At 43.1% G+C, this 23,209-nt stretch overlaps 5 protein-coding genes and 1 pseudogene across 8 annotated transcripts; 2 read left to right on the top strand and 4 right to left on the bottom strand.

The window, feature by feature from the left end:
- Positions 1-151: 151 nt before the first annotated feature.
- Positions 152-4,434, top strand: LOC148326674 (uncharacterized). Its single transcript, XM_088309231.1, has 3 exons — positions 152-393; positions 2,184-2,688; positions 3,629-4,434. Exons 2-3 carry the CDS (start codon positions 2,190-2,192, stop codon positions 4,147-4,149), a joined length of 1,020 nt encoding a protein of 339 aa, XP_088165357.1. The 5' UTR covers positions 152-393; positions 2,184-2,189; the 3' UTR covers positions 4,150-4,434.
- A 796-nt stretch (positions 4,435-5,230) lies between these two features.
- Positions 5,231-14,492, bottom strand: ergic3 (ERGIC and golgi 3). Of its 4 annotated transcripts, none has more exons than XM_088309264.1 (14): positions 14,319-14,492; positions 13,309-13,379; positions 12,613-12,700; positions 12,372-12,491; positions 12,044-12,140; positions 11,794-11,959; positions 11,266-11,323; positions 10,246-10,260; positions 9,245-9,276; positions 8,832-8,928; positions 7,077-7,141; positions 6,860-6,996; positions 6,670-6,725; positions 5,231-6,573 (listed from the first exon to the last, which is right to left on the bottom strand). In XM_088309264.1, exons 1-14 carry the CDS (start codon positions 14,404-14,406, stop codon positions 6,494-6,496), a joined length of 1,170 nt encoding a protein of 389 aa, XP_088165390.1. In that variant the 5' UTR covers positions 14,407-14,492; the 3' UTR covers positions 5,231-6,493. The 4 variants fall into 4 exon arrangements, with proteins under 4 accessions (XP_088165390.1, XP_088165389.1, XP_088165392.1 ...); XM_088309263.1 differs by having other exon boundaries at positions 11,794-11,971; XM_088309266.1 differs by lacking the exon at positions 10,246-10,260.
- On the top strand, positions 7,357-8,787 carry romo1 (reactive oxygen species modulator 1). The gene is made up of 3 exons (XM_088309268.1): positions 7,357-7,518; positions 7,762-7,898; positions 8,566-8,787. Exons 2-3 carry the CDS (start codon positions 7,762-7,764, stop codon positions 8,672-8,674), a joined length of 246 nt encoding a protein of 81 aa, XP_088165394.1. The 5' UTR covers positions 7,357-7,518; the 3' UTR covers positions 8,675-8,787.
- Positions 14,493-14,975: 483 nt separating the features above from the next.
- On the bottom strand, positions 14,976-16,244 carry hesx1 (HESX homeobox 1). The gene is made up of 4 exons (XM_088309904.1): positions 16,091-16,244; positions 15,688-15,818; positions 15,506-15,607; positions 14,976-15,421 (listed from the first exon to the last, which is right to left on the bottom strand). The coding sequence occupies exons 1-4, from the start codon at positions 16,215-16,217 to the stop codon at positions 15,281-15,283; spliced, it is 501 nt and encodes a 166-aa protein (XP_088166030.1). The 5' UTR covers positions 16,218-16,244; the 3' UTR covers positions 14,976-15,280.
- Positions 16,245-18,026: 1,782 nt separating this feature from the next.
- LOC148326678 (B9 domain-containing protein 2 pseudogene) lies at positions 18,027-18,982 on the bottom strand (annotated as a pseudogene).
- Positions 18,983-19,357: 375 nt separating this feature from the next.
- On the bottom strand, positions 19,358-23,209 carry LOC148326679 (purine nucleoside phosphorylase-like). Its single transcript, XM_088308750.1, has 7 exons — positions 23,123-23,209; positions 21,843-22,006; positions 21,664-21,767; positions 20,512-20,687; positions 20,245-20,435; positions 19,988-20,067; positions 19,358-19,781 (listed from the first exon to the last, which is right to left on the bottom strand). The coding sequence occupies exons 1-7, from the start codon at positions 23,143-23,145 to the stop codon at positions 19,623-19,625; spliced, it is 897 nt and encodes a 298-aa protein (XP_088164876.1). The 5' UTR covers positions 23,146-23,209; the 3' UTR covers positions 19,358-19,622.

Genomic DNA, 23,209 nt, shown 5'->3' on the forward strand with positions numbered 1-23,209 from the left:
GGACGATTTTAGACCCGATTTGCGTGATAAATTACACACAGACACCTTCGCTGCCTGTTTTCTCGCCAGGACGAAACAGAAAGGCGATTGATGATGTTTCACAATTACGACGTCGCAGAGACATTTACGCTTGATGGTCTGTTTGGACATTTTGGCGCGGTTTTTTGTCGCGGATGGATACCGGCGAGTCGCGTTGATGAAATTGTACTGCGGCTCCAGGAGCCACGCCCACTCAGTGAAGTAGTAGCCACATACCGGCATGTAAGGACTTCCGCACCGCCATGCTGCCTCATTCCCGGTGTCGACAAATAGTAGTCTTCGGCTCCGCTGCGTGGACTTTTACGGGGATATTTTTTTTAACCTCCACTCTCTCCGTCCTTTGAAAAGTGCCGGGTAAGAACGCTTTCTTTTTTTTTCTAAATAAGACGAGACAGGAATTTGTATAAATGCGAAACCCTCATTGGGAACCGTTAATATGCTAAATTCCATGTAGTTATGAGACATCTATGTATGGGTTGTTTGTTATAGAGTAGATCGGCGTAGAGGTTTTTTTTATTTTAAATGCTTAACTTAATTTTGTTTAACTCTCGGATCTGCATGCAACCTTTAGTGGGAAACGCCTACAGTTCCAACATGCTCCTAAACTCTCAAAAAACACGTCACTTTTTCCGAATTGTGTGATACCGATGCTTGTGTCACGTGTTACGTTGTAGATCGGCGTGTGTGTACGTTGGTTTCCAAAGACAATTCCATTTTCTTTGAACTCTCTCACAGTCAACCACATGGCATTTGAGCCATTGCAGAGGCGTGCGTAACCATCCAAAGGGATTTTTGTAAACGCTGCTAAATTGCACAAAAAAACGCTCTGCTCGTGGTGTGCCAACAATGTTCGTGCGTGCAATGTTTTCGAGAGTGGATCGCCATCGTTGTGTTCTTTAAACCGCTATTTTAATCAAAAACAAATCGCACAGGTTGTTCGACACTGCACAAGCTTTTTCAACTCTGGGTGTAAATCCCTCATTAGGAAATGCACACATTTAAAACAATTTGCTGCGTTGCACACAAACCCTGTCACTTTCAGCTAATTGTTGCTTCCAATGTTTGTGTAATAGGTTTAAGACTAGATCGGCATCGGTGTGTCTTTTTTAAAACCTGAAGATGAAATAAATCCCACACGTGCCGGGTTCCCACGCTGCACAAGGGCGTTCTTGAACTGCGGGACCAAAGTGTGTGCCTGCAGCACACAGTGTGGCTTTGTTGTGCATCGCAAGCATGCTACACATCCAAGCGCCATGTGATTGTGACATGCCCTCCACGCCCTGCAGACAAGTGGAGAGGGTCGCCCGTCAATGGGTGCAAATGTTCTGTCTGGCTTGTGTGGTGTTTGCTCACTAAAGTGTGAAATTACTGCGCCCCAGACATGGCGTGTGTGTGTGTGGGGGGTATTTAATTAGTTGACACAATATAGATAACATGCAGATAAAATGCTAATTTGTGGCCATGAGATGCTACTCGACTCACTTCAAAATGAGTTGCAATTCGGCATCTAATAAACAATTCTTCAAAAATAGGCTGCACACCGTTTGTTGCCCTCCCAGTTGAAATTACATCATTTTGAATGATGATGACAAACCCATTTTGTTTGCACTTTATCTACTGTGACAACTATTAATGGGGAATCCAACATCCCAAATGTCTTTATGTTCTATGCACCTTCCATGGTCTTAACATGTCATACTGATGATTATTTGTGCAATATGAGTGAAGCAGTTCTTAGATGTCTCAACGGGCAACCATTCGGCCACTTTCCGTCTCCTGAAAATGACATCACAGCTGCTTAGGAAACGTAAAAATCACAGCTCACCTGTTTTCTGAAGTTGAGCCGTGATTGGTTGTTAGCTGCGTCCTGAGCATCTGTGATGTCCTTTTCAGTTGACATCAAGTGGCAGAATGGCCGACCCCTGAGATGGACAAAACCGGGTGGATTTTAATGCGTCACCAATATTCCACAAACTAAATACAAATTTGAATGCTGTGTTTAAACTAATGGCTGCATAGAACATTTTCTTATTAATCATTTTTTCAGTTGACTTGGCCTGTAAAAAAGAAGTTCCATGTCATTTCTGGGGCTTATGATGAACTATCAGCCAAGGGCTTTAAAACTGTTGTCACTCTTTCTGCAGGAGACCATGTATATTTTGGAAAGAGGCATGGATTGCTTACCTCAAGTCTTATCCCTCTTGGATGAGGAGTTCTCCGAAAGTTTGAAGGATTTCCAGTCGCTGACCACGCCCCCTCATTCGCCCCCCATGAAGGCAGGCTTCTCCAAGGGCGATCAGCTGAGCTTCGTGTCCGACATGCTCCTGGAGGACCACGACATGCAGCTCAACTGGAACTGCGCCCTCTTCCACTCGGATGATGACGACGACGACGGTGGGGGTGGGGGGCGAGGGCTTCCCCATTCCGCCGCGGCGGAGGAGGGCGGCGAGGATGGCCTGTGGCATGGCTTGGCATCTGACAAAAGCTTGGAAGAGATGCTGTTTGACATGGACACTAGCATCTTCGAGGGGCTCGTTGGCTCCACGCTGGACTGCCAGAACCTGATGGAGAGCAAGGAGACGGGCGAGGCCACGTCGGACTACTGCTCCAACGGCGGAGACGGGTCCACGTACTCGTCCAGCGACTCTGGTGAGAGCAATTGTTTTTCTGCTCTTTCAATTCTGCACACACTCGCATGCGCTTTCCGGCATAATCATTTTTTTTTTTTAGAAGCAATGTGGGCGGGGTCTTGGCTGGTGACTGACCGCTCAATCTAAGTGTTTGTGTGCGCGCTCTCGCTCGCGCTCCATCCTTAAACTCCTTATGACTCATTGCACGGAGTGGAGCCCTGTAGCGGTGCTGACTGTTCACCACACAGGATGTGGTGACCTTGTTTGTTCAGTGGCTTGTTGTTTGACTCATTACTAATACTATGTTTTAAAAAAAATAAAATAAAATAAACCCCACACACACACAAAAACATGTTTTAGTCATCATCCATCCGAGCCGCTTATCCTCTCGGAAATAAGTCTAATTCATAACGTTACAATAAAATCTGAATAAAATGTCATTTTCTTTTTAAGATTCATGAAATATATTAAAATGCATCATTTTAGGAATTTAAAATTGATGATTCAAATTGTTTTGACACTGAATATAACTTTCATAAGTACAATAGAATCTGAGGAAAATCAAGACAAATTAATTACAAATATTTGTATTTTAATGAAGACTCAACCTTTAACTCTAATTACAAGTATTTTATTTTTTAAGAATATGGAACTTTTTAATGGAAAAAGATTAAATGTGTAGTTTTTAGAACCGTTTAATATAAATTTAAAAAACTGAGGATGAATAATTTGTTAATATTTTTAGAATTTTGCCAACTTTCTTGTTTTAATGCTAAGTTAACTACCTAAATGCTTGTGTGGTGGTTGGCTTAAATCTTTTGAGGCGAGCATCCATGACACTTTTGATTATGAAGACGTACAATACTTCCCACCTTGGCACTTCAGTCTTGTTTCATCAGGAAACACTTCTTTCATTTGTGCGTGTGTTCAAAGTCTTACCTTTTGTTGTTGTCCGGCAGAGGAGGAGATTGACGTGGTGACGGTGGGATGCTGCCCCTCCAGACAGCAGGACGATAATGACAAGGACGACGACGAGCTCCAGCGTCGTGCTCTCCAGCGCCGCCTCCACTTTGACATCCAGCTGCAGCACAACTACGCCGCACCTCCTCCTACTTGCCCGCCGCCTTCCTCGTCCAACAAACACTCCCGCCGCCATTCCCACCACCACCACCACCACTCGTCGTCGCGGCACTCGGCGGAAACGGAGGATGAGGAGGAGCGGCGTCGGACTCACAACGTGATGGAGCGGCAGCGGCGCAACGAGCTGAAGAACTGCTTTGTGCGCCTTCGCAACAACGTGCCCGAGTTGTCGCGCAACGACAAGGCCTCCAAGGCGGTGATCTTGAAGAAGGCCAGAGACTGCATCCACGGCCTGGAGAACAACAGCTACCGGCTGCAGGCCAAGCGGGACAAACTGCGAGCCAAGCAGTACGAGCTCAAAGCGCGACTGCGGCGCCTCCGCTTGCCAGTTCGCTTGTGAGAAGGGACACAGAAACTTTTTTTTAAATAATTTGCTGTGAGCAACGGTGACAAGAGACATGTTAACATTCAGGTCTTCAAATGTTGGTGAAATGTGAACATATTCCGTAATAGCTACCAACATTCAGATGTATGAAATGACTGTTATGTTGGGTAAAATTTTGTTGGCAATACTTTTGCAAGTCAGATTTTTAAAATTTTTATTTTTTTATTTTCAAGTGCTCATCCCAGAGCCGTCTTAAATTTTTTTTCACAAATCAACATCAAATAAATGTTTTGCAAGATACTTGGAGACTATCTTTTTCGACTACTAAAACATTGGAATGTAAACTTCTATTTTCCTCCCTCCCTTTTATTCGTGCCATCCTTGTTTCATTCCATTAACATTACTTTTCTCCTTCCTTTCATTCTTCTTTCCTCCTCCCTGCCAGTTTCTTCCTTCATCCCTCCATTCCATTTGCAATGACCATTGGACGCTTCCTCCTTCCTTTCAAATACATGATATCGTACACTTGATTCTCTTTCATGCCCTTGAGTGCCTGAAAATGGCAATTTCACTGTCTGACTCGTCATTCGTGAGGGCGGGTGAGATTTTAGACCAAGAAAACACACACACGCACACAATTGCCAGATTTTGAAGTCACATTTCCAGTACGAAAGAATCCCTGAGGAATCTGATGACGTCACATAGACGGGAATTTACTCACCCAGCGCGAGATGCTTGGACAACACCACCATCTCGTGGTCGACAAATGTCACAGCAAAACAAAATGAATCCATTTTTTTTCCAAATAAAATTAGTTTCTTTTTGAAGCACTTTCCATGGACAAAGTGAACTCAAAGCACTTTATAATAATTACAAATATTACATTCGATATTATTCAATAATTTCTTCCAAATATTTTATCGTAGCACGTGGGTGGAAAAATATTTGTGAAGAGCCAGATTTGATTTGAAAGATTCTATTATATGCACCTTGCAATTGGCTGGCGACCAAGTCGCTTCGGTAGACTCCAGCTCAGCCGGCAGAAAATCTATTCAATGTGTTCAACAGCAATCAAGCGAACGTGCACACTGGGGGCTGGTGTCTTTCACATTTATTGTGTGTCATTTAAAAAACTGTTTTGAAGACGATCAAAATATAAATACATTTCACCCTCACACAATACATACGGCGTACCCCTGATTTGAATGTTACCGGTACCCCCACCGACTGCATTGAGGAGTTCTGGAGGCCTTCAATGCCTGCTTGGACCATCTCAGAGAGAAACACGTAGGGAGGACCCTCCATACGAAGCTCATAGGACCGTCTCAGCTTTACTTAATTGAAATCAAATGTTGGGCAATGTTTAAGACTCCAAATAACAATTGGCAAGAACCCTAAAAAAAGAAACCTTTTACCCGGATCATTAAAATACCAACATCTCATTTACTTCCTTGTTCTTCACATATGATTCAGACTCAACCTTAATTTTTTTCTTCCTTCTTTCATGCTTGTTGTGATTCTTTTGTGGCCATCGAAAGGAAGTCTATTCATGTGCCATTCCTACTTGGTGATCTCACAAAGATCGTGTTGAGATGACAGTAAATATTGACATGACCGAAATATTAATGTGGGGGAACCGACTTTCAATGAATCGCAAAAACAAGAACACGGGACAAAGAGACAATTGATGCACTCATAGGATGGGGTCAAAGGACACAACCAAGGGCCATATCCAAAGCACCTGACAAAGGGACAAAAAGGGGTGAAAAAATTGGACAAAAACAAGGGACCAAGTGAAAGAAATTGAAGGAAGTGAAGAGGCCTACAAATAGAATGCAAACAAGGCACCAAGGCAAAGGCTGTGAACAAAAGCTGTAGGCAATTGTAAAAGACAAAATGAAAGGACCTAAACAAAACAAGACAAGGAACCCAATCAAAAGGATACAATCAACGAAGCAAATAAGAGACCGAGAAGCACACCTACAACGGAGTTTGGCAAAGGACCAAAACAAGGGGCTGAGACTCAAGGATGTAAAAAAAGGTGCGCCGCATTGTTGCGTCCATGACAACCAACACGTGGTGTGGAGCTCCCAGCTGGGCTTTTTTGACTCACAGTTTGACTGTCACAGTGGCGTTGAGCCAGCAGGAAGAGGCGTCGCGCTTGGAGAAAACCAACAAAAATGGACATCGGGGATCCGGCTGATGTTCAACATCCTTCTCTGCCTTTCCGTACGTGCGTTTGAAAGGACGACGCAAAGATGTTCGGTGCTCTGCCTGCCTGCCTCTCGTCCATCCGTCCGGCCGCACATGCGTGTGCTCGGGGGGGGGGGCACACGGAGACCAGCGTGAGGCGCCGTTGTTAAGAGGCCTTGCCTAGTTCTATCTTCTTCTGAATGACGCGGGCTGAGTGGTAGATGAAAGAGTCAATGAGGCCGGCAACTGCAAAAAGAGGACACGGGGGAATTCAACGAGATGGGTGAGTATTCATCCGAGAGCAAAATTCAACACATGCAGGCGCTGGCGTTTGAGACTGACCTGTGAAAACGCCCCCGATGATGGCGCACACTCCGGTCAGGAAGTGAGTGAAGGATCTGAAGGACGACAATAGCGTTAAATGCACAATGCGGCACTTGTATTCCGTCATCGGTCAGATCACAAAACGGACAAGTTGCAGTCTAATAAAGGACATCTTTATCTTTATTTACAGTACGTGTAAGCGTCCTACCTGTGTTTCTCCGTGAATTTCACCATCATGGGTGAGAGCTCGTATAAAACAAAAACCCCGGGCAAGCCCTGGTCGCCGACCAAGCCGTTGGCCACTTTTTCATGTCCGGTGACCGAGAACTGGTTAGTTTTTACAACCTGCCGACAAGACAAAAGAGTGCATGTTCTGCATTCCGGCTCACTTTATTGGGAGAGTATTCAAGTAGCGTCGCACTCACCTCTCCATCAGTTTTCATGTAAATGGTGGGGACAATTTTGACAAAATACTGGTACATCATTGAGGCTGTGGGACAAGAAACAAGAAGACCACAAGGGAAACATTTACTTTCACCCAAAATTGACTCACGATTAAAATGGTTTTGTGGACAGCTGAGGACAAAAAATGGCCCAAGCCAAAGGACACAAGCAAGATACTTGATCGTAAGCAAATTATTGGAAGGTTGCACTACTGAAAAGCGCCACCAAGTGTCGCTGTGTGCGTTGCCTTGCCGCTTGTTGTGTCCAATTGGCTCACTTCCTGCCTTATCCTCCTTCCTACATCCGGTGCGGGCTATGGAGGTCTGACGTAAAGACATTTAAACGCTGCTGCGCTCAAGTACGCCTGAAATATTCAACCGAGGAGCGACTACAGGATTTAACTTTAGAAACATTTGATTCAAGGTAACGACCACGTTACTTTTTAGTTACTTAAACAAAGGTGTGGTGTTTTCCTCTCAAGGCCACAGCGCAAGTGTCGTCAGCCCGCTAATGCTATTGAGTTAGCACGCCAATGTTATCACATTGGATTGGACAAGCAGGGAGAGTCGAGTCAAAAAATACCGTACAACAAAATGTGCATTGACTGTCAAAGTAATTAAAAAAATGGTTTCCTAATGCGATCTATGTGCCTCGTTGGCGCTCCAGATGCCCGTGGCTGTCACACCCTACGGCCAGGGCCAGGCCCAGCCCAGCTGTTTCGACCGGGTCAAGATGGGCTTCATGATGGGCTTTGCCGTGGGCATGGCCGCCGGGGCAATGTTCGGCACTTTCTCCTGTCTCAGGTACCATTTAAAATAAATAAATACAATAATTATTATTCATAATCTCGTTACTATAATTTATGTTCAATATGTATGTACAGCATTCTGTATCCGTTGCCATTATTATGCAAAGTACTCCGCGTAAAGTTAAGATAATATTTAAGTACATGTGTCCTTATTCAAGGTGGGCCAAAGGTACTTCATGTTACATTCCATTTACAGTTTTCTTGGCATTGTCTCCTTCCTTTCCTAATAAGTTGCTATTTGTTCTTGCACCCTCCCTTCCCTCACACCTGCTTATGTGCCTTCTCTCGTTAACACCTTAGTTTGCGTGCATTCTTGCATCCGTCCGTCCAGCGCTTAACCCTTATTTGTTTTACGTCCCCCTCAGACCTGTTTTCTTGTTCTTCCTGACCTTTTTGACTCCTCCGTCCCGAGTCCCGTCGTTTATTTGTCTACCATTTAGCTCCTTCCCCTAGGTGCACTTTTTTATTTGCGCATCTTTTCTTCCTTTGCTTAAAACTACTTTTGTCTCCCTTCCTTGGGTACCTGGTCTCTAAAAATTTGAACTAATTGCTTTTGTTTTTCCCCTCAGCTATATATTGTCGCATCCAGACAGTTACAGTGCTGGAAATCATCAATTTCTATGTAATCTGTATTTGACATTCGGCTTTTCGCTCATCTACAGAATTGGCATGCGAGGCCGGGAGTTGATGGGAGGAGTGGGCAAGACCATGATGCAGAGCGGGGGCACCTTTGGCACCTTCATGGCTATCGGGATGGGCATCCGCTGCTGAGGACGTGTCCTCTGTGCAATCTGACGACAACTATGAGACTTTTACAATAGCAGCTGCTTCTCTCTGCCCGCTCGGCCGTGTCTTTGCTTTCATTAAAAACAAACTAAACATCACAGAGTGTTTCTATAGCGTTCTTTTGGCTTCTCGCTGAACTGACCTTGTGGCGCCGTCACCTGAGTGCCGTCCAGAGGGTTCACAATGCCGGGGTAATCCTCCCCAAACGACAGGTGTTTGATCAAATGGGTCATGTTGATCTGAATCACAGGTTATTCATATTTCGCAATGAGGAAACCAATTCAAATATGTCACAAAGATTTAGTGTTCTGTTCCATGTTTACATTTCTTTGGGGAGGGTGTGTGTTTGTGGGATGTTATCTTCTGCTTTTTGCTCTTTTTAAGCCATAGCCCAAGCTATAAATATTGCTTAGGGTGCCATCTTGATGCATTTAGACCAGTGGCTTTCAAACTACATCAAGTTCAACCGGCTTCAAAATGGTTTGAGATGTTTTCTTTTTTTTGGGGGGGGGTTTAAATGTTAGCATTCTACCACAGACACAATCTCTTACTTACGTTGTCCAAGCCAAAACTCTGCAGGTCGTGAACTGCAAAAAACAAAAATCATATTTGAAGCTGGCAGACTTGACACTTTTTGTAGACTTCAAGTCAATGTAACTTTGCCGTTATTATCTGATTAAAGTAATAGCCCAGCACATGCGGTGGGGATGGAAGCTTTGCTCTTCTTGCAATAGCTCAGCAAAAGGAAAAAATGGTGCGAGCAGAATATGCTGCTAGAATAAAATGATGTGTTGTATTGTACAAAGGCACATATCGCTGGAGTGGGGACGAAAGCTTGAACCTCCAAATCGTCACTTTCGAGGAAACCCCAAAAAATGGCAAGTCTGTCTGACCGTTAAAATCACAAAAGAGAACAAGCCATTTTTTAACACTTTCGATTGGTCAATAATGTGTAAACGCTGACTAATAGTGTAGATGTTTGGGAAAATATGAAATTCCCCCAAATGTGACTTAGGAGGTTTTGGCCCAATGCCAGCGATATGCTCGACAACGCAAACAAGAATTAGACGCTTCAAATGGCAAAAATCTGAAAATACATAATGGAGATATTTGCACTCTTGTTGCTATCCACTCCATGTAAACACTTTGTCAATTATTTTGATTAAAAAGAAATCTTCTGTTGACTACATTGTGTAATATTTCAGTCCAGCAGAAGCGCTTCAGCATTCACATGCAATTTCTACAGAAATTCACTTTTCTCATTCTCATAAAAACTGTCCAACTTTAAATATAAATTTGGCCAAATAATACACACTTGCGTTTGGATCATTTCACAAATTCAAAAGCACGAATACTTTTGTGTATGTTGTGAATAACTTTCTTTATAGAAGGCTCTTTACGAAAAGCACTCAACGTAAAGAGGCAAAGTGGTTTAAATGAACATCAAATTTCCAAAAAGGAAGAGAATGAATCAGACCGTATGAGCAGTAGCGCTTTAAAATAAATGGAATTATACACCAAAAAAAAAAAAGAGTGCAAAGAAAATATGGACTTACTTTCCACAGAGTGCACTGCAGAAAGAAGAGAGAAGAAACACCATATGATGATTTTTATTTTTTTGGGGGAGGGGTCGGGGGCAGACAACACACCGTAAGTCATGTGCTCACTGGGGCTGCACCGCACGAAACGCAGACATTGGTGTCCAATTTTGTAGAAGGGAACAAAACATTTCCGTCTACTTTAAAATGTGACCGTGCAGCCCCAGAGAAACATCTGAAGGGGAACATGAAAGCTGATGTTAATTCAGTGCTTCTCGTCTCTCGTCTCCGCTGCAGAGCACCGAGATGTCGCAAACGAAATGTGTTAGCATGTTCAGTGCAGGAAAATTGAAAAAAAAAAAGGAAAACAAAGCCGCCATCTTAATTAACTCAAAGAGCTTGAAAAAGAAGACCAAGAGTTTAGTTTTTGTTCCCTTCTAAATACAATGAAGCGACACATGCTTGCCTTCACGAGGCTTTGAGCTTTTCTTACTTTCCTGCACAAATGGAATGAGGCGATGGGCAAAGAAGAGGAAATATTTTCAAACGTGAGCCAAGAGGTTTTTGTTGATGACTAGAATGAAGTATTTGTGGTTCATTGATCATGAATTCACCAATGTGTTTTTTTTCTCTGTGAAACCCGTCTGACATATTTTTGTGCCGCCGTTTTTGTGGCGCCAAAGCTTATGTCAGCAACAAAGTCAGCGTGGCTATGAAAATGGATGGATGAAGGCTGTATTATGAGATGTGGTAGAGCTTGCAGGGACGATGAATACAAGTCAAAAAGGTTCTGAACAGTTGTGAACGGAGGCAAACTAATCTTCAGAGAAAATAAAAAAACTTGTGTTTTAGCTTCACTCACACAGCAATCCAGCCAAATTGCCAAAAATGTTTCTTTGTTCATCTCTCACTGCCAGCGAGAATTAAAAGCTGTTCCAATTGATGCCAGACGCTGCTGCCCTTCATACAAAACGATACTAGCTGGCCTCATTCCGTGTTCAGAAGTTGTGAGCGGAGAAGGCGAACTGCTGTCCTTACCGTGCACGTGCGACTGTTGAAAACTTTTTCCCGGAGCAAAGTGGAAGTTTCCCGCAACCTTAAAGTCAAAGATTAGCGGCAAGTGAATCGAAATAATCAAGTGTGATAACAAGCACTTTCCGACCAAAACATTAAGTACACGTGCACAAGACACAAATACTCAATCAGTACAACATTTGAACTTGATGATTACTGTCAAGTGAATAACTGGATGGACGTAGACAAGTAAGCTACTAATTAATTACATTGCTAAATACCATCATTGGTTTTGTAGGTAGGAGCGTAGGTAAGAAAGTGAGGGGATAAGTGGGTAGGAGTAGAAGTAGGTGGGAAAGTAGGTAAGGAGCTGGGTGCTTGGATAAATAAGCTCTGTAAGGAGGCAAGTAAGTAGATCGATGAGTACTGTAGATGAGCAAGAGCTTGGGTGAGTATGTCGGAAAGTAGGAGTGGAAGTAAGTAGGCACGAGGGCAAATAGGAAGGTAGCTGCGGAATGAAAGTTGAGCATTCTTATGTAACAATGTCGTTACCTTGTTGACCTCCAGAACGCCGTACACTTGGCAACCTTCGTTTTTCTGCTCCTGCATTTTCTGCGAGAAGCCTTCTCGCTTACACTGCTCGATGGTGTCGGCGTTCTTGAAGGCCCAGCCTCGACGCCGGTACGCCTCGCGCACGTCGTCGCAGGTATTGCAGCATCTGTGCGCAAAACTTTTTTTTTTTTCTTGAAACGGGTTCCGAGAGGTCCGTGAACGCCGGCGTGATGTTAAAAATCAGCCTTACTTGAGTTCCTCCGTTTGCGCACCGTAGCAGCTCTCGCACCGATTCGGGTCTAGTGTGGCGGGATCAAACGCTTGTCCGTTGTCAGCTTTCCCGAGTTCTGCACACAAATCATCACCGTCGCCAACATGTCGTCTGGTGAAAATCCTTTCTGTCTGATAAACCAAACACCATATACCCCGATTTCCAAACTTCGGAGTGCCCCTAAATAGAAACTGAAGAAGACGACTTTATACATACACAGTATATTTTCCTTCCACTTGGCGTCACCTATCATATGTTTTTATACCATTTCTTATGCAAGTTCAGTGTATGGCGGAGACCATCTTACCGTGTTTTTCTGCCTCTTGAGTGACAGCTTGGAGGTCTTTGTCCAGCCGCTGCTTGAAGAGGTTGTGCTCCACGTCCAGCTGCTGCTCGCCAGCCACGTCCATGGCGTCGATGCTGAGATCTGACAGGAAGCAGGAAGCTTTAGGTCATCGCTGAACATGGCGGACATATAAATACGCTGACAAAAAGATCATTATTGCACTTATTGGACAGTGGAATTTTGGTCCCGAGGCATAACTCACAAGCGCAGGGCATGTGTGGGAAGACCACATCGATGTTGATCTTCAGCTTGTCTCCTCGAGACGTGTCTACGTATAGTTCGGGATGCACCTGGAGGGAAACAGAACAGCGCAAGTGTACCTAATGATGTGGGCCCGTGACAGATTTCTACGTCCATTTTCGATAACACTTGTTGTCATTTTAGGTTTGGGTTAGCTGGCGCTTCGGTGGGGTACGACACAGACGTGTCGCCAACCAATCACAGTGGTTTAATCTATTTGCTAAAATCTCAAAAACTTGTTTTCACATTGAAAACACATTTATAACAACAAACTTGTTACAGTTTTATGACAATTAATAATTAAAAAATGTGAGGCCATGTTTTAGGAGTAATTATTGAGAACATTATTTTTTCAATACACATATGGCAAAGACATGCAATAATTTTCTTAAGGAAAGTTTCACTGTGTGAGCAATAAATAAATGAATAGATAAATAAATGGATAGATGAAAGTGCAGTTAACTGCCTTGAATTTCTGCCACAAATTTGTGGCAGAATGTGATCCAGTAAAACCGGTCCTGGAAAAGGAATCCTTAGCATTTTCAATTACGACGGCCAGTTTGCGCAGCGCTCTTGTTCTACTACTACTCTTAGCCAGTCAATATAACCTCTACAGTGTTCAAATTTATGATCATGATGCATGAAGATGCACACTCACCTCTTTAGTGAGATAGTATTGCAGCTCAGAAATGAAAAGGATTAACATGATGATGCCACTGATGATTGTCACTGTGGAGAGAGAGAGAGAGAATATGATTAAGGAATCTTTACTTTTAAATTGGAAGAAACTTTTACATCTGCATTAAATGTAAAGAAAGCGCACAACCTATTACATTCACAAGCGCATATTGGCAATTAGGAAGAAATATGTTTTACATTTAAAAGCACATTTACTCATTTACTGCAGCAGAAAAGTGGGAAAACACACTGCCATTTCCTACTTTTCACAAAGAAAAATGACTGTTTAAAAATGCTTGAAACGCTGTATTTGATCCCCTTTTACACAAAGGCCACTTATCTTTCACACATAACAGAAAATCCCGGAGTGCATCAATAGGCTCGACCCCCTTTCCCATTGGCATTTCAAGACCAATTCACACAAAGCGGACATAAGGACATCTTTAATGGGCAGTCAAAGTGTCGAAAGAAGACATGGATCGGAACTTCATGAGAAAAACACTGTTTTGAAACGGCATGACAGTATCGCCTTCATACCGCCATTTCAGTACCTCTCACACACTGAACAGAAGCGATTAATTCATTGGCAGTTGCCCCTTCCACTTGACATTTCGGTAGCTTTCACAAAAAATAGGACTGACAGACGTAGAAAAGCCACAACAATTCTGGAGTTTATAACCATTCGCAAAGAATGACATGAAAAAGGGCTGTGGGCAAAAGCAGATTTTGACATATCAGCAGCCGCTTTCACACTTCTGTGTCGGTATCGTTCTGGTTATCATACGCCTGTAAACGTGGTCCATCAATTTTGACCTCTGTGCATTGTGCGTGTCAACACGCGGGGTGACGTGAAAACAAGAACTTTGAACACCTTTTCATTTACTCGACTTTCGAGTTTAAACGTAACCGGCTAGCCTTGTTGTTAGCCAAGACAGCTAGCGGCGCCGACTGACTGGCTGCTTCTCAATCCGACAAACCGAAGCCTCTCACCAGTCGCGCCGCCCCATGTCTTCACGCGGAAATCTTCCAGAGTTTTCGGGTAAGCGTCAAACTGTTTGAGTTTGTTGAGCGTGTCCATTTTCTACAACAGACGCCGGACGCCACCGACACAATCGCTGGGTTCCGAACACACACATCAAGTCTTGGGTCTTTCACTTCCGGGAATGGGGCGGGGCCTGTTTGCGTCTACCAATCAGCGACGGACGCGTTAACGTCAACACCCTTACGCCCCCCCCAATAAAGGTTTGGTTACGGTCCAATGTGTAGGTGAATTTAGATGAATGGATTTAAAGAAAATCTACAGTTGATCTCAAAAGATTTTCAAGATTTTAAAATGAGTATCAAATTTGAAAAGATGAAACCATTCAAATCCCACAATTATGAAATGATAAAAAATAAAAAGAGGAGAACTATGAGCAAAATGAATCAAAAGACCAAAACCCATGGAAAATATAGAGTAAAACGTTTCATAGTCATACGTGCTTACGTTTTGTAAAAAGAGCAATTCAAGGCACAGTTCATATCAAAGTATTGTGAAGCAAATTCTCCCCATCCCTCCCTTAATTTCAACCTCAAGACTTTAATTCCAGTATGTGGTGAAATTTAAACAAAATTATGTATCATGGTGATGTAATAAACAAAAAAAACAACTGGTAAACATTATTAAAATGAATCAAATAATAAATAATGTATTACAATAGCTCCCTTGATGTCATGATGGCAATAGTTTTGGGGGGTTTTCACTTTCAACTATTCAAAATATGCATCGAAATATACGGTTTCATTTCAAACATGGACATCACAAGTGATTGAATTGATTTTTATGAATGACTACAACAGCTAGAAAAGACTACAATTATGTATTAGAATTTATCGGGGGTTAAATGGTTGGTTGTATGTGGATGGATGGATGGTCGGGCGGAGGGACTCATGGCGGGATTCATTTAAAAATGTCATTCCTCGGCCTGTAGGTCATCCTTCTCCAGTTGACCGTTGACCTTTATTCCAAGATGAGCCACGGCCGACTGAACCATTCTCAGTTGGCTTTCTCTGATAGATCGTCTTAGTTTGGCCCGTCGGTTCTGAAACCAAATCTACAGGATAAAAGAACAAAAACAAAAGGATTTGAAAGATTGTGCGCGTGCATGTGTGTGAGTGTCCATGTGTGTGTTCCAAACCTGTATGCGGTCCTCATCCAGATCCAACCTCCCAGCCAAATGCTCCCTCACTTGGATGCCAGGATAACAGTTGACCTGAAACACTGCTTCCAGAACACTCACCTAGACCCAAAACACATGTCAACATGATTAAGACAATCCATGTTCAATACTCCCGAGTTACTTATGGATTCACTGATTACTTGGCTGTTGTTGAAAGCAGTTCGAGGTCGGCGTCCGACGTACCAGCTGGACGTCGGAGCGTGAAAGTTCAAACGGGAAGGACTGTGATCGTGTTGCTGATGGCAAGCTTTGTTCTCATCTGACTCCACCTCTGCAAGAAAACAGTAAAAATGCATTTTCACACAATTTTAGTTTTATTATTAAAATGCAATTTCATTTGAAATGATAATAAACTCACGATAAATAACAGAGATATGTTTTTCTTATCAAAGTTTTGCTTTTGCATGGAGGCTGAAAATCTGATTGGACAAAAAAACAACTGACAACCACACAAACACTGGAAGCAATGTATCCAAGAAAACTGGGTTGTATGTGAAATATTCCTGGTTTCCTGGATATCAGCATAAAAAAAGTTTAACTCACCTGCAGTCTGGTCCCAAGGTCGATGGAGTTTCAAGCCATTTCCCGCTCGTTTGCACTCCGAACCCAAAATAGGCTCCATGGAAAACACTGCCATGTTTTCTGTTCCAGGAACCACATCTGAGGCCATGACGATGCCACGACAAGTAAAGTGCGCGACGTTCTGCAAATGACAAGCTCTTGAGGATGAGGAACGTGTGAGGAAGTCCTGACCAAATGAATCACGTTTAAATGCAATGGGAAGGATTTAATGACGTTGGCCTCCAATGAGAATGAAGACGTGTTTGTTTCCATGTGAATGAGATTCCCTGAGGTTCCGCCTAATCTGACGAGTGTGTGAGTGGAAGACAACACATTTACATTCTTAGTAGGCTTAGTTCAACAAACTAATGTCACGACTATACGAGGGGGTGGGGGGTGCTAATCTACTTTTGTGCTGTTTTAAACAAAATGAAAAGTACAGTAGTCGTGTTGGAGAGGTTATGTTCACACTATTTTGTGAAATTAAAAAGTGTTTGTTTCATTGAGCCAACGCACTTCTTTTATTTTTATTTTGAAAAATCTCACAGCACATCACCAGTAGTTTCACCCACGAATCTATCCATTATCCAAACCGCTTTATCCTTCGGGACAATTAAGAGTGCTCAATCAATTACGTATTTAAAATGTGGGTTTGGAACATCGGAGCACCCAGAGAAAACCCACAAAAGCACAGGGAGAACATGCAAACTCCGGGCCCGGATTCTAACCCACAACTTCTGCACTGTGAAAAGAACATGCTAACCAGTCGCCCCCCGTGCTACCCCAAAAGTTTCACCAAAAAGTCTAAATACTCGAGAAATAATTTTGTCTCACAAATTATTATTCGGGTGAAGGAATGGCAACATGTTACAGAGCTGCTTCGTGTCAAACTGTGCAAACATGCAGGACACTTGCCACAGAGCCAAGTCAAAAGTCCTTTATCCACAAAAAGTTGCATAATATCAACTACGTCAGACAAATTAAGCCATTGGGAAGTAATAAAAAAAAAGAGGTGGTAGAATTTATAAAATAAAGCAGTAGGAGCATAAAATACAGTTTAACAGAAGCAACATTCCTGCACAATTAAAAGAAGCGAATCAATTCAGAGTTAATGACCACCAATACGGCCGATCCAGTGGGAAGCGCTAATGCTATTAGGCTAATCTGCGCCATGTTGTCATGCTGATGAAGCCTCATAGCATGTGAATGCAACGTGAAGCAGCGGGGAAGCAAAGAATCTTTTCAGGAGAAGATTAGCTCCTAATGAAGCAGCTGATTTAAAACAACAAGCATACTTGATTATTTAATCCTCACCACTACTGATAGGAAGGAAAGGTGGGATGGACGAGTAGAAGAGGGACGGTCATGTGACCTTTTCCTAATTTTTGAAAACCGGAACGTATATTCAACATTTGGGGTTTTGAAGCAAAGTTTCAAGACAGGGTAAGACTTCAGGTGTTTTTAGCCTCAGTTATGATTTCAAAATATGGTTTCCAGCCAGAGTCAGTGTTTCAAGTTATGGTTTCTATTTAGGATAAATGTTTAGGTTTCACTTTTGAGTTTGGAGCTAGTTAAAATTTCAGGTGTTAAATTGAGGGTTTCTAGCCTGGGTTCAGGTTTCCTGGGTCAGGTCCCAAGGTCAAGGACAAAGTTCAAGTCCAAGTTTGGGTTTGTGAGTGTATTGGCCCTAAAGGTAGCAGTGAACCCATTCAAACAGCCGTATTTCCTTTGTTAAATATTTACAGTGGTTGAAAAAGTGTTTACTGTCCCTTTTTTAACCCAATCTATATTTTTGCTCTAGGTGATGATTACTTGTGAAAACGTATATTACATTGCTATTTCACTGAACAGTATATGGAATGACCCCCAAGGAGCAGCAACCAACCTCATATATTTGATTTAAATCACAAAATAAGTAGCAAACTTTTGAGTCAAAGTACAAAAATGTAATAACGTGCACCCCTCAAAATTGAGTCCAAGCGTCTTTTTTTTCTTCTTGTTAACTGTCCACTCCATATTTGTCAAAGTTTCTCATGATGACGCCAAGTTCCAGCTCCACGGTGCCCATGGCCTCGGTGTGCAGTCTGTATCTATCCGCCCCGCTGTAGATGATGTCCGGGCTGCGGAGTTGCGGCCCTCCGCCCACGAACATTTGCGACAGCTGCTCCCGCCACGAGCCGAGCGGCCTCCAGGTGGCACAGCTGATTCGGTGGTGCCCGGGGCTGGAGGGGACGTGACAGTAGCCGTAGCCGAGCAGCTGGCAGCGGCCAAATGAGTCTTGGTGCCAAACCTGGAGGTGAAGCTTGGGCCAGCCTTGGAGCCCCTTGGTGGCGTAATGGACGTCGATGGGGTGGCTCCAGTAAGCCGCGTCTCCCGTCTGGGGGTTGTCCACCTGAGTCTGGCCTTGCTTGCTGCCCGAGAGGAGACGCCAGGCTCCTCCCGCGTGGAGTCCCCATTTGCAAAATAGACTGTTGTGGGGAAAACCGGCGGCTCCGACGAGCTGGCCGATAATGTGAAGCTCCGCCATTTCACCAAAAGACTCCAAGACGGTAGTAGCTATTAGCTTAGCATCACAGTTTACGTCTCCCCGGCAACGTCCTTTGTGATAACCCTCATTCTTGTATGTCAGGCGATTATTGTTACACCAAACGTGAACCAAGCACGCAAACGCACATAAACGATTATGTATAACACATCACGTTGATTTAAAAAAGATGATGTTTGTGCTTATATCGGGGAAATTTGAATTAGACTTGTGTGAAGAATTAATAGCTTGCTTATAAGACAACGGGCAGGGTAAAAACTATTTTCAAATCTGCGCAAAGTAAAACCCATGGTAACTGTAGCGCCACGTCTTGCTAGGAGTGTGCAACGGCACACTCCATAGGGAGAACAGTCTTCTTTTTAGTCGTTTCAGTTCATTTGTCATATTTTGACCTAAATTTTAAATATATGACTATCTTGTCTATTTTTTTTGTTTTTCTTACCGACCCCAAGTGCAGTTGTGTAGATTTTAACGGTACTGTGCAGTTTGTGCACTGTATATAAAATTAGTTTGGCACTATAAATCTGACGCATTATTATTGTTATTAATTTGTGACACCTGTCTAATAAAAATACTCAAATAAAAATATATTTAATTTTTCATAGCGTCCTAAAGGCCTTTTCCTTGTCTAAACTGTGTGAAAACGTGCGCTATGTAGGACCCACAATACACACACTCATTGTAATGCAGACACAAGCGACAGGTTGTTTGGAAATGATTTAATTTGATTATGAAGCATATCAGAATGGGAAGGACTCTTTCAAAAAAGACCCTCATATTTAAGTTTATCACAATAATACAAAATGGATGGCTGGATAATGATACACTTTTACTTAACTCTAACAAATTATATAGCACCACATAACATTCTATAAATATTTTTGTTTGAAGAACATAGAAGTTGATTATAAAAATAAGCTAGCAGTAACCTGTCACATCTGTACAAAAAAAAGAAAATGGTATCTTCTCTCAAAGAGTATTATTCCTGCTGCTGCTTATGTTGTTGTTCATGTCCATTCTGGCAACCAATTCGGTCACAAGCTGCTGCAGTGTGTGTGAGCGCTGCCGGCCCACCTCCAGAACACCCTGGTGGTCCACGCTCTCCGGATCCTCGTAGCTCTTCACCACCTATCGCAAACACAGAGATATAAGCGGTGCAGAAAGTGGATGGATGGATAATAACAAGAAAAATGCATTTTATTTGTAACACACATCTCATTTCTTAGATTAGAATCTTAAAGTGCTTCAGCCTCATCCACGTACTGTACGGACATAAAATAGAATAAAGGGATGCAACTTAAAGACCTATTTTGTGTGTGCATATGTGTGTTGACCTTGTTGGTGATGAGAGATAGGCCAAAGACCCTCAGGCCGCAGTGGGTTGCTATGACAACCTCAGGGGCAGTACTCATGCCTGGAAACAGATGACACCTTGCATAATTGGTGAGGTGAACGCACCATTAAATCGGATGTAACTATTGGCGTTAAAAATGCAAATATCTGTACACCTGACGTTTGATCATGATTCAAATGTAGTGCATTAAAAGGCACACAGACAATTAAAAATGGAAAGTACAAATGCGCGTCATACCGACTGCATCCACGCCCAGTCGATGCAGCAGTCTGGCCTCAGCGATGGATTCAAAAGTGGGCCCCCCCACCATGGCGTACACCCCCTCCTGCGTGAGGTCGGCCACGCCCATCTGCTTCGCAATCTCCATGGCCAGGGAGCGCAAACCTTTGTCGTAGCACCCCGACATGGCCGGGAAACGCGGCCCGAACCTGCAAAAAGTGCAAAAACGTCAGCAAGAAAACACCCAGGACCGAGATTGTCCGAGCCGGTCCACGTCGGCCTCACTTGTCGTCGTTGGGTCCGTTTAGTGGGTTCAGACCCACCAAGCCGGGGAAGTTGACGTGGTCCTTGATGATCATGATGTCACCGGGTCGCAGGCCGTCAGCCAATGAGCCGGCAGCGTTGGTCACGATCAAAGTCTCCACGCCCAGCAACTTAAAAACTCGCACCGGAAACGTGGTCTGAAAGACACAAATATGATGCATTGGAAATATTTGAATCGGATTTACTGTCAGAATTGTACATCTCAGGTGGGAAGATCATTTCAGACCATTTAACATTTTGGTGCAATAGTTGCGTACAAAACAATAAATGTGATTTCAAGGGAATATCAAATGTATGCATGTGCCACCTTTACGTTACGTTATTAAATGCGGTAGAAGTATGACGTAAATATGGTAAATAAGGTATGTTGAAGTGTAACCAGGGTACATCAGAGATGTGTGGACTAGTAAATATGGTCCATTTGAGGTGCTCAGACATCTAAATATGGACCCGTAAAAGTGTACAGACCATTAAAAATGATGTAAATATGCTACGTTAGGTGATTATGATTTCTTTGAAACATAACATGTTTTGAAATAATTCCCTGTAGGCCAAATAGTTTTGAAATTAGAACAATTTGGAAGCCAATCTGTTATGTACAGGGAGACAACAATAGCGGCATTGATCTTGCTGCAGAAATGTGGCATGTGACCCACAAAAAAAAAAAAACCTCCACACACAAGAGTGTAATCGACTCAGGTGACACGTTAGCATTAGCGGTTTCGCATCCAAACATGTTTATTGCGTTTATTGGAAGCCTAACCCAAAATCCCAATCACCTCATTTAAATGCCTAATCCTATCTTGAAAGTGTACTTTGAAACAGTAAGCCTGTCTTGAAGTCAATATTTGAAATCCTAACTCCTGTTTTGTCTTTAAAGCCGAATTTGAATCCCCAACGCCTCCCGAATACTGATTTGAAGCAGTACTTTGAAACATTAAACCTAGTTTGAAACCGTAACTTTTATTTGAAACGTAATCCTGGAATGGAAAACAGCAACCGCTTCCTTGTTTCGGAAGGGGAGGGGGGGGGGCCGGCAAGGCAGTAAAAGAGGCCCCAATTCTCGGCAAAACATCAAGATGCTTCATGAATGCGACGAGTGCGTCGTACTACCTTGCAGAGTGAGTGTCCTTCATACATGTGAAATCGACCCTGCATGCACACGCATGTTTTCCCCTTCAGCTCCCCGAAAACCAGCCGGCCGGCGTGACCTTGAACTGCGAGGTATCAAGGGCGACATCGTCAAAACAAAGCAACTCAAAATGACACCCACATCTTTGATCAGTGCTTACCCGTGCTCTGCGGGAAACCCGGAATGTCGGCATAAGGGAAGGAATCTTGGCACTTGAGCGCGTCGGCCAGCACGCCCAAGCCCGAACCGCAGATGATGGCCACTTGGGGGCGATGTTTGGTCTGAGACTTCAGCCAGTCAGCCGACTTCTGGTATTCATCGTGGCTGACCGACGTGGAGGGAGGGTTCGATTAATCATGTCTGGAAATCCCTTGATCATGATACTCAAAAGACTTGCTGTCCTGAAACCCAAATTTCAAATCCTGGCCCTGTCTTAATTGGACATTTTAACCCTTTGTTTGAAATGCAGAGCCCGGTTGGAAACTTTAACGCTGTCTTGAAACTCTATAGTTGAAAACCCAACCTTGGCTAGAGAACGCAATTTGAACCTCTAATCTGTCTGGAAACCCAAATTGGAAACGCTAACCCTAATTCAAAACTGCTTGGAAATCTTAATTTGAGACGCTCACCTCGTGTTAAAAAACTGATTTCAAAACCAAAGTATGATTTGAAACCCTAATCTTTGTTGGAAACCCCAACCTATCGTGAAACCCTCTACAGTTACGTTTACTATTCGATTCTTGTTTGGATGGTTCTCATCATGTGCCTTGGCGTGTGGTTCCACCGGTCCCCCCGTCCTTTCTTTGCCATGTGGACCAGTGGTTTTTATTGAACTATTTTTGGAGTCATCCACACCTCACTAGATTTCATTTAATCCAGCAAGAGAGGATCAATGGGAAGGCTTTCTCTTAACATTCCATCCGAAAGGGAAGCGTAGAATCTAAAATCAGGCTTGAAAACCAAAACATGCCTTGAAATCCTAACTTTGTCCTCAAAGTTGAACTCTTGTTTGAAACGCCAACCGCAGTTTGAAATGCTAACCCTGACTTGAAACCCTAAATTTAAAGCTCAAACCCTCGTTTGAACTCGAAATCGTGTCTTGAAACAGAAAAAAAACTATCAACCCAAGCTTGAAGCCCTAATTTAAAACACAAACACGTAGTTTGAAAACTGACTTAAAACTGTCAGTTGAAATTTTATTTGAAAATCTGACCTAGTTTTAAAATCTTAACATGGAAACCCTAAGCCCGGTTTGATACTCTACTTTGAAACCCAAATCCTGGCTTGTTGTTTAAAACTCATTCACTGCCGGCCTTTGGCTTATATATCCGTCAATGGCAGTGAATGAGTCAAGAACAGAAAGACTTTACATTGCACACGATGGTGAAAATAATAATTATAAAAATAACCCCCCCTCAAAAAAGACCAGTTTTCTCATACCTGATCTGTTCTTTGCTGTGCATGACGGGTGAGTCTTGAGTCTTGAGTCTTGCTTGTGTCTGAATGTGTGTGAGCGTGTGAGAGGCC

The sequence above is a fragment of the Idiotropiscis lumnitzeri genome, chromosome 11 (assembly GCF_059441095.1).
Source record: "Idiotropiscis lumnitzeri isolate Australia: NSW breed Sydney's pygmy pipehorse chromosome 11, RoL_Ilum_1.0, whole genome shotgun sequence".
NCBI classification, from domain to species: Eukaryota; Metazoa; Chordata; class Actinopteri; order Syngnathiformes; family Syngnathidae; genus Idiotropiscis; species Idiotropiscis lumnitzeri.

Coding starts and splice junctions, on each gene's coding strand:
- hesx1 (XM_088309904.1), bottom strand. CDS start 16,217: ATGGCCTCAGATGTGGTTCCTGGAACAGAAAACATGGCAGTGTTTTCC. Junction 15,819..16,090: donor ACCTTGGGACCAGACTGCAG/GTGAGTTAAACT, acceptor GTTTTCTTGCAG/AGGTGGAGTCAGATGAGAAC. Junction 15,608..15,687: donor CTGCTTTCAACAACAGCCAA/GTAATCAGTGAA, acceptor TTTTGGGTCTAG/GTGAGTGTTCTGGAAGCAGT.
- LOC148326674 (XM_088309231.1), top strand. CDS start 2,190: ATGTATATTTTGGAAAGAGGCATGGATTGCTTACCTCAAGTCTTATCC. Junction 2,689..3,628: donor GTACTCGTCCAGCGACTCTG/GTGAGAGCAATT, acceptor GTTGTCCGGCAG/AGGAGGAGATTGACGTGGTG.
- ergic3 (XM_088309263.1), bottom strand. CDS start 14,406: ATGGACACGCTCAACAAACTCAAACAGTTTGACGCTTACCCGAAAACT. Junction 11,324..11,793: donor GCGTTCTGGAGGTCAACAAG/GTAACGACATTG, acceptor TTTGACTTTAAG/GTTGCGGGAAACTTCCACTT. Junction 6,997..7,076: donor ACATGAAAACTGATGGAGAG/GTGAGTGCGACG, acceptor TCTTGTCGGCAG/GTTGTAAAAACTAACCAGTT.
- LOC148326679 (XM_088308750.1), bottom strand. CDS start 23,145: ATGCACAGCAAAGAACAGATCAG. Junction 22,007..23,122: donor CACAGCAAAGAACAGATCAG/GTATGAGAAAAC, acceptor CACGTCGGTCAG/CCACGATGAATACCAGAAGT. Junction 20,436..20,511: donor AACGGACCCAACGACGACAA/GTGAGGCCGACG, acceptor CACTTTTTGCAG/GTTCGGGCCGCGTTTCCCGG.
- romo1 (XM_088309268.1), top strand. CDS start 7,762: ATGCCCGTGGCTGTCACACCCTACGGCCAGGGCCAGGCCCAGCCCAGC. Junction 7,899..8,565: donor GGCACTTTCTCCTGTCTCAG/GTACCATTTAAA, acceptor GCTCATCTACAG/AATTGGCATGCGAGGCCGGG.